Source organism: Crocodylus siamensis, chromosome 2 (assembly GCF_052110815.1).
Source record: "Crocodylus siamensis isolate JL-2025a chromosome 2, ASM5211081v1, whole genome shotgun sequence".
Classification (NCBI taxonomy): domain Eukaryota; kingdom Metazoa; phylum Chordata; order Crocodylia; family Crocodylidae; genus Crocodylus; species Crocodylus siamensis.
Window position 1 is genome coordinate 49,229,026 of NC_143396.1, and position 9,682 is coordinate 49,238,707.

At 44.6% G+C, this 9,682-nt stretch overlaps 1 protein-coding gene across 2 annotated transcripts; it reads left to right on the forward strand.

The window, feature by feature from the left end:
- The first annotated feature begins 2,040 nt into the window (after positions 1-2,040).
- On the forward strand, positions 2,041-8,788 carry UCHL1 (ubiquitin C-terminal hydrolase L1). 2 transcript variants are annotated; one of them, XM_090035830.1, is made up of 9 exons: positions 2,041-2,248; positions 2,340-2,408; positions 2,653-2,781; positions 5,023-5,173; positions 6,626-6,711; positions 6,792-6,839; positions 7,442-7,508; positions 7,936-7,994; positions 8,339-8,788. In XM_090035830.1, the coding sequence occupies exons 1-9, from the start codon at positions 2,216-2,218 to the stop codon at positions 8,423-8,425; spliced, it is 729 nt and encodes a 242-aa protein (XP_089891956.1). In that variant the 5' UTR covers positions 2,041-2,215; the 3' UTR covers positions 8,426-8,788. The 2 variants fall into 2 exon arrangements, with proteins under 2 accessions (XP_089891956.1, XP_089891957.1); XM_090035831.1 differs by having other exon boundaries at positions 2,043-2,248; positions 2,340-2,351.
- The last annotated feature ends 894 nt before the right edge of the window (positions 8,789-9,682 follow it).

A 9,682-nucleotide genomic window follows, 5' to 3' on the forward strand; every position in this document is an offset into this window, starting at 1 on the left:
ACTCTTTAGACCATTCGTTCCCAACCTCAGGGTGCAACCCAAATCGGAGTTGTGGGGGATTCCTTAGTAGGGTTGTGAAGGGCCCACACACAAATGCACATGCACAGTCATGCATGCCGCCTGGGAGCAGCAGGAAAGCAGGCGGGGTGGGCCACTGCACACAGAGCGGGCAGTGGTCGCTCCCCCACCCCTGGGCTGCTGCTGCATTCTGCTCCCAGTAATCCCTGCAGCGTCGGGTTGGGAAGTCCTGTTGATGGCCAATTTAGGGTTGCAGCAACAAATGGTTGGGAACCACTCCTTTAGACTCAAGGCAACCCTAGGAAATTACCAGCTTTTAGCTTTCACTCATTTTTTGACCACTGAAAAATAATTAGAATAATTCTTCTGTTGCAAAGAACTCGAAGTCCACACCATATCAGAATACTTTTGACACTATGGATTCCTATTTGAAATGTCAGAGTTTTACCTTGTGAATCATGTTTAGAGGCTTGCATAGTTAACAATGCTGATATTGTTTGGCATCCCATGAAAAAGAACTCATGGCATCCAGGATGTCATCTTGGTACCCTGGTTGTGCTGCCAGCTTGAAATAGTATAAATCATTAAATTTTTAGAGTTCATGACTTATAAACACATTTGTTCACTAACGTATGTAAGTATGGACCCAGCTCGAACCATATGAATGGTCCCATCTCTGACTTAAAAGTTAAAGATCAAAATTTGCTTAAAATAACCTGAAGTTAGGCACACGCTTAAGCATTAGCCTGAATTAGGGCCAAAATAATTCTGAAACTGTGGTGGAGAAACAAAGGGGGAAAGCATCAAAATGAGCTAACTGTAAATCATGTAATTTATTCAATTATTTAATTGGTCTGGTCTGTTTTTGAAAAATACCTATGAAAACTTTTGCAGTAGTTTCAGAAACCATATTTGATGGTTGGCTGTGCTTTGCTCCCTCTCAGTATAGAAGGTGGTTTGAATCCCATTCTCTTTCGGAGAATAGTTCCCATCTCCCTGTTCAAGCCAAGATACAAAAGACCAAAGACATTAAATGGAAACATTCTCAAGTCTAGAATAAAAGATGACAGAAAAAAATTCTATTTTTTTTCTATTTCAATTAATTGAATCTTTGTAGTCCTTGAAGATAAAAACAGGAATTGTTGATAACATCTGCAGCAGCTTGGGATTCAAATCCCTGGGGGAGGGAATCAGCTGAAGAACAAATAGAAACTTTAAATGTAGTAAAACTACTGAAATGTTAAATAATTATAATTTGATGACAATATAAATGACGAAAAATACACATTACGCACTACCCACAATTCAGTGTGGGGTTTAATGTTTAGGGACTAGCCAGGAACAAATTTCCTTGGCAAACAGTTTCTCAGAAGTGGACTCATGATCAGAAAAAGAAACATGAATCTCTGTATCTCCAGCAGCATCAAATCTTTGTACCCAGTTGCAAACCCCCTAACAGCAAGTGAGTGCTTGAGCCCTGGACTGATACTGGCCTGCACTTGCAGGAGGTATGAGGGCTGTAACCCAATTCAGTTGTGCCTGCTTTACTGTCTGTTCGGTGGCTTGAATCTTGGGTGGGAAGCTGGCTGCCAGGCTCTCCTTTTGGCACCTTGCGGGGGCCAAAATGGGGAGCAGTGAGAACAAAAAGCGGTTTAGGTGACAACACGTAAGGGGCCCCGGGAGGGGAGGACAGAGAAACACAGCAAGAACAACTCCGCTCCAGACATCAAGTCATTTTAAATTGGGGATGTGGCGACGTCTAGGCCTTGCAGGATGACGTCAGGATGTTCCAGGGTGACGTCAGGGGCACTGTAGCTGCAGTTTTCCTTCCTGACTGCAGTTCAGTATTGGGGGGTGGGGTGAGGCGGGTTGCGAGCAGCACCAAGTAGCTCGCCCCGACGCGGAGGCGGGAAGATAACGGGTCCCTCGCAGCCCCACCCCGGCGCTGGTGTCGGCGCCGGCGCTAGCGACGCCCCCCCACGGCCCGAGGGGGGAGCGGGGTACGTTGGGCTCTACCATTTTCTCCTTGCGGAGGGTGCGCTACGCAAGGGCGTGTCCCCCCCCGGTTGGTTTTGCCCCCGCTCCACCCGCAGCAGCGTGGAGTGGGCCAGCCCGGTGGTACATAAGCGGGGTGGGCGGCTCCCGACCGCAGAGCGGTGGTGTGTTGGAGCTAGAACTAGAGCGATCCTTTGCAGCGATGGCCTGGCAACCCATGGAGATCAACCCCGAGGTGAGCGCGGGCCGGGGCCGGGGCCGCGGCCGCCGGGTCCCGCTGCCCCTGCCCCTCCCCCTCCCTGATCACCCGCTGCTTTGTCTTGCAGATGCTGAACAAAGTGAGTGGAGCCGCCGCTGGAGCGGCCCTGCCCCGGTCGGCCTGGGCATTCCGCCGGGTGGGGCCGGGACTCGTACCTAGGGGGCCGCCGCCGCCCGCACTGCAGCGCCGGGCCGAGCTGTCCCGCCGGGGCCGGGGGTGCTGCCCGCGGGGCCCGCCCACGTGCAGCCGCAGCTCCCGGGCCCGGCGACAGGTGGCGCTGCGCGTTGTGCTGTGTCACCGGGCTGAAGGCGCCGCGGCCGGGTGCGGGGGGAGGGCTCTGGGCAGCTGCCTCCCCATCAGCTCCCTCCTGTTTCCTTCAGGTGCTGAGCCGCCTAGGGGTGGCCCCCGGCTGGCGCTTCGTGGATGTGCTGGGCCTGGAGGAGGACTCGCTGAGCTCCGTGCCCCGCCCAGCTTGTGCGCTGCTCCTGCTCTTCCCTCTCACTGAGCAGGTAGGTGTCAAGGGCTGTGGCATTGTCCTGCCCATGGTCGAGCAACGGAGCCTGTAGAGCCTCCCCAGCGAATGCGGCTGCAACTGATGCCAAGCCTCAGCCTTGCTGCACCCTCCTGTGGGGACCCCAGTGCACCAGGGCTGTGCTAAGTGCTATGTGTCATGACATGGCTCCGGCGAAAGGGTGGGGCACAGAGCAGTTCCCCTTGCAGCCACGGAGAGGCACCTGCTTGTTGATACAGTGCGGTGACGTAGCTGTTCTTGCAGTGAATCTGCAGCACCGTTTCCTTAAACTTTCTGGGCCTCTGCCATGAGACTAAAAGGCACCGTCATGACTGAATTCTAGCAACCAGGGATTTGGACATCATGAGCTTGCTCCAAACTGATAAGCCCTTGTGGATGCTGAACCTGCCTCTTGTAGTGAGATGCTGTGGGATTTCTTCTGCAAATTGGAAATCCTTCAAAAATTGATGCAAAATTTAGCATGATGTAACATTAATTACTGTTTTATCATGTGAGATGCCTTGCCACCTCTGGATACTGCATGTTCTTACTGCACCTTGCAGATTTGTCAGAAAGTAATCCTACCTCTAGCAGGAGGTGTAACTAAAGCAAAAAATACCATCTAATTATCTCAAAAGGTTAGGGAACAAATGTTCCTTGACTTGCCATCTTATGGATCTGTACCTACACCCCAAAGAAGCAGGGGGACCATCTTGGAACAACAGTGCTCAAATAGGGGTGGCAGTAGCTTGCATAACTAAAACATCAAAATACAGGTAACTCTAACTTGGTTGTCTTGTGTTTTTGTTTTTTTTTTCCCCCTTTTTTTTTCTGGCAAATGGGAAGCAATAACAATGTGGACCAGTAATATTAGGCTGCTTTTTTTATGTTCTAACTAGCATTACTCCTAAGTGTTTTTTGTTTTTTTGTTTTTTCATCTCTTTTTTTTTTTTTATATGGGCACTGTCCACTTCAGAAAAATAAAACTCTTAAGATGATGACATGGCTAAATGACAAGGCTCTGATACAATAGTGGCTTGTTCCCATTGTTAACAAACAGCATTAAACAAATCAATATAACGGAGGTTGGAATCTTGAGAGCCAAAGTAAAGACTTGCAACTAAAAATATGAGTTGGATGACTCCATCTTGAGAGAGAGCTTCTCTCATGGAGGGTAATCTTCCATGAGACCTGGCTGCCACTTCTGGCTTAATCAAGTGTGTGGGGAAAATCGTAGTACAAGAAACTCCGTTTGTTGATTTTTTTTTTTCCTTCCTGTGGTGGTCTTGTGTATACGCATACAATCACAAAAACACTTCTATCCAAAAGCTTGCTGAAAAATGTGATGGATTTAAAGTTGTTCACACACAAATTAAACAAACTTCCTGACCAAACATATTTGCCCAAATTCAAGATGACAGCTTTCCTTTCTTTCTCCCCCCACCCCGCAATTAAATGGGGAAGACAAAAAAATTTTTATTTTACTTTATTTCTTTTCTTCTTTAATTCTTCTGTATCTAGAACTTAACTTACTGGAGGGCTCACTCCTGAATCTTGGGCCAGCAGCCCCCTGATACCATCTCCTCCTTCCTTTCTTCCCTCCTCTCCACTACCGCTTCTGCCTGCCCTTCTCATGCACCTACCCTCTGCAGCTTCTGCCTCCTTTCCCATCCTGGTTCTGGCACTGGAGTTTCCCTGCTGCTGCTGCAGTGTGCTCAGGCAATGGCTAGAGCTTCCATGTGCCCTGCTCCAGGAAGGACAAAGGGCGGGGGGGGGGGGGAGGGACACACAGGCTGTGGGGACTTGGGACAGATGGCAGCTGCTGTAGCTCAAAAACCAACCCTGAACCTGGGTTGGTGGTGCAGTAGCTATCTCTACCCCCTCCTCTACTTGAAACCAAGAGGAGGGGCTTCTTCTCTCACCCTACAAACGGAATGCAGTGGGAAGGATAAGACTAGTCATGGACTTGAGTAAATCTGGTAGTATGTGGAGCCCCATGTTAAGATTTAAATTGGGTCTTGAAAAAATATGGTAGTGCACTAGTAGATCCTATCCTTATGAAAGACTCTATTCCAGCAAGCTTACTATCTTTCCTCCGAGGATGGCTTTCTGGCAGATTTTCTGTTCGCTCTCAATACTTTAAACAGTATATGTCCTTTTCCTATGCTTTCAGTCTGTACCATCTGAGCTCAGTTGTTTTGTATCTATCTTGACTTTTTTTTTCTTTCTTTACATGCAGCATGAGAATTTCAGGAAACAACAGATTGAAAATATAAAAGACAAAGAAGTCAGTTCCAAAGTGTATTTTGTGAAGCAGACTGTGAGCAATTCCTGTGGAACAATTGGCTTGATCCATGCAGTTGCCAATAACCAAGACAAAGTGATGTTTAGTAAGTGTATTTTGTGCTTAATGCTAAATGGCTCAAAAAGGGAGCAGAGTATTTTGACAGCCCTGGCTTGTTCCAGATCCATTCTGTGTAAAGATCTTGTACTCGCAACTGAACTTGCTGTGCTCCGAGGCTGGATGCGTACCTCATGAGGTGTTCTGTATCTTCCAAGAACTCTAATAATTTGTGATGATAGCCTGTTGTAACTCTAGAACTGCTTTGAGCAACAAAGGAGACAGCAGTTGCAGAACACCCATCTTGCAACTGCTGCAGCACCAGGATGCTGGCATTGGGCAGGAACGCCTCCTAATGGTAGTGGAAATGCTGTTTAACCAGTTTCCATAGCCAAGTCCAAAAGCCACTTCCATTGAAATGCTACCAGAAGCAGACTGAAACCAAATGGTCACAAATGACTCCAGCCTGTGGACACCAGTGTTCACTTTTCTAATGAAAAGAGAACAGACCACATCTGAATAGTCATCTTACTAGGTGCAGTAGAAACAGTTTCCCTGATTAAACCTTAACAAATTGAATCTGCAGTGCTTCTGTAAGTGCAATCTGCAGTTGTCAGTCCTTGTGACAATTTTTACTAAGTTTTAACTTTTAAGGTTGAACTAGGCTGTAAAATCTTCCAGTAATGCAAACTTTGTACAAAGTAAGGTAACTGATCTATCACACTCCATAAAAGAAGAATAAGTCTGTTTGTGAATAACAATGACTAGAGGCTGTTTGTTTTTTTTGTCTTCAATATGTGGTTTTTCCCTTAGGACTTGCTGAAATTGGAGACCTCCTTTTGCCAAATACACTCTTTTGCAAAGGACTAGTGTTCTCAGCATCTCTGAAAGCCCAAGGGAGGGAAGAACCCAAATTATAACATGGCTCTCGAATGAGATTGCTTTTTTTAATGGAAAAAATAGGTGCCCCTTAATGATGAGGAGGGAGGTGGGCATGGAATTCCAAAGGCAATACAGCTCGTGCTGTAAAATCCAGATGTTCTTCCTAGCTAATGTCTTCTTGTTGAAGCTGGACCGTATGCAGCATAACTTTCAGATAATACCCAACTAGTTATAAGAATGTCATTCCCTTGTCTTTTTCTCCCACCTCCCTCAAGTGGTCTTCAACTATTGGAAGTCCCACTGGAGTAGTGGGGACCTCACAAAACAGGCTTTAGGGCTACTTTTTCAAAAGAAAAATGCTCTTTTAGATGCAGTGTTCACCAGAGGTTGGGGTGCTCCTCCAAAAATAAGGTCCTGCTGCCCCATGTCTTATAACTGAGTGAACTTTTGGCAGGTGGAATTTTTGAAAATATTTGTAGTTGTACAGTTCTAGGTAGTATGTGTTGATGCCAACTGAGTGTAATCATGGCATGCTACTTGGCTAAATGAGTATATTTTTAAATTTTAACTAACGTCTAAACAAGTATTACTTATAATCTTGGCAAACACTCTTGCACAGATGAAGGGTCAGCCCTGAAGAAGTTTCTCAATGAAACAGCTGATCTCTCTGCTGAAGAAAGAGCAAAAAGCCTGGGAAGCAATAAGGTATAAAAACTAAATTTTAGAATTGTACTGCTACGGCATTTGCATCTTATTAATCTAGACTTGGCTTTTTCTTTCTTCAGGCCATACAGGAAGTCCACAATGCTGTTGCACAGGAAGGCCAGTGTAGGGTAAGTGGCATGGTATGTTTTGGAGTGGGATGGAAGATGTTGGCATAGGGCTTACAACTTTCTTCTCCTTTGTATAATCTTCAATAACAAGCCAGTAGCTTAGTTTCCTAGGGAAGGAAGAAAAAACTCCTCAAAGCCTCTGCCTAGCAGTCAAGGATCATACAATTCCTTCTGCATAAATAAAAGGGATGTAGAAACAAGGACTGGAATGCTGGAACAAGCCAAGTATTAGTAAGTGATCAGGGGCTTCACTTGCTCTGGTTGACTTTCTAGAAAGGGACTTGAGAATCTAGATTTTTGTACAAAAAGGAGAGGGGAAAAAAAAAGAAAAAAAGACTAGGAATCTTAAAGGCAGCCAACCTAAAAGTCACAATAGGCAGGGTAAAAATGACAGTTAGTTACTTAACACTAAGCTGGTGTGACTTGTAGATGAGACTATTTGATCCCATTTTCCTAGAGGAACATGGTGGTTACTTGAAGTACAACTAGATATTCAGGTATAGAATTCCAGAAATGTAGCTGCAGTCTGGATCCTTTTAACTTCATGTACTGTTCGCCTTGTACCCATTTTAAACTGAACTTTTATTGTGTCCTTTTTCTAGGTAGATGATAATGTGAACTTCCATTTCATTCTGTTTGTCAATGTAGATGGAAACCTGTATGAATTGGGTAAGATGACACGCACATCTACATTCAAAGCGAGTTAAACTTACAAATTAGGTTGTCTTGCAGTCAGGACTCTTCAGATGTCTGAAGTCCTAGCTTCTCTGTTGGCCTCCTGCCTATACTAGGGAGTTTAGAAGATTAGTGTACCCTGTTCAGTCTGCATATTTCCAGACCTTTTTTTAAAAGGATTTCTAATTGAAGTTGTTCTCCTCCAGAGGGCTGGCCTTAGAACAGAAGCAGTAGTCTGACCTCCTCAATCCTCAGCCATATTGTATCTGCCTCTCCTGTCCCTGTTCTTGATCTTCATTTTTATAGAGCAGAGTACTGACTATAGTAGCAACTGTCTGTCCAGGAAAGCAGGAACAAAATTCCACAGTTTGGAAGCTGTAAAAGTACGTATCTAACTAAATGAGGTTCTATTTCATCCTAGATGGGCGCATGCCATTTCCTGTAAACCATGGAACCAGTTCAGATGACTTGCTGTTGAAGGTAGGCTTTCTCACATACCTCAGCTGTGTAAATAGTGGTGTTTTTTTGTTTGTTTGTTTGTTTGTTTGTTTTAAAAACCTAAGGCCATAAGATCATCTAGCAAGATAGAATGCAGTTAAACTGTTTTAAATAATATGTTCTTGTGGACAGAATGCAAAATAAGAGAATTCTGTAGGTACCATGTCAGGTATAAGTGACTATAGGATGAGTATGGAGGTAGCTGGCTGCAGTAAGTGAGGGTGTTGGAGTTCAGGTACTCTAAGTATAACAAGTATTCTGGGGGAATATTTTTCTTACTACTGGCTTCATGTCTTATGAGAACATGTTTTGTCTCTTTCTCTAAGGATTCTGCCAACATCTGCAGACAATTCACAGAACGTGAGAAAGGAGAAGTTCGTTTTTCTGCTGTAGCTCTCTGCAAGTCTGCTTGAGATTCCAAAGAGGAAATGCAAGGAAAGCAGTCTAATAGCACATCAGTAAATGCAGTCTTAAGATTGTTTCAGTGCTTGTTAAACACAGCTGTTTTGGTCAATTTAAACTGTTTCCACCCTCTACTAATAAACAAGCAACATAAGTGGAGTTTAAGCTAAATGAGCTCAAACACTAATATCCACCATTTAGGCACATCAGATGTCTCTCAACTTTTTTTTTAAGACTCTATTTTCATGTTAAATAGAAAATGCTTTACATGGCTTGTTTAACTTGTCTGTAAGTTAAGCTGTTGATTGTGATTTCCTTGTACTGAATATGAGAATAAAACTTCCTGTTAAGGGAAAACCTGACTGAATTGATAACTGGTCTAGATATTAATGTCAGAGCAAGAGTAACAGCTGGCCTTACCTATGTGCTGGGCATATATTGGTCCCAACAAAGGACATAACTTGATTTAATTTTTGTATTTTATTTATGTGGCACTTGCTGAACAAGGCCTTGGTACTGTAGTCAAGCGACTGCCTCTCTCTAGAAATTCAGCTCTTATTGGGTGGTGGTAAATGATGAATGAGTCTTGAGCTTCTGTATCTTGTTGCACATACTCTCTTTTTTCCCCACCTTGCTTCCCTTCAGATCCCAACAAGCTGTGGCTCCACGGGATGCGGGGGGGGACCTAGACCAGGGTTCTTATCCAACAGTAAAATATTTGCAGATTCTACTGTTGTTGACAGAGGCAGCCTATCAAAGTGCCAGTTAGTAGGAGCAGCAGTAAAGTACTAATCTTGTTTTAAACAGCACCCTTTCTCACTGGTCTTTCTCATTACTGAGCCTTCAGATTTTAAAAAACAAAGCAAAACAAACCTTTTACTGATCACAACAATGAACCCTGTCATCTCTTTCTACCCTCCCCCTCCCAATTTAAAAAGCGCAAAACTGATTTCTGGTAAGTTGTACTCTTTCTTCCAAACTCAATGTTAAAACAAAACCATCCCTGAATGAGTGAAGTGATCCATCCTCCACTATTCAGTATGAGTGAGGTCTCCCCTGGAGTCTTGTGTCTAGTTCTGAGCATTGCACTTCAAGGAAAAAATGTGGACAAATGGAAGAGTCTAGTGAAGAGGTCTGGGAGATAATTCATTAGGAGAGACTGGGCTAAATAGTTTGCTGTGTTCTAATAACTATAGGCTCCTTCAAAAGGGATGATATTGGCTATTCTATCTGGCTGCATGGAGTAGGACAAGTGGCAATGGTCTTGC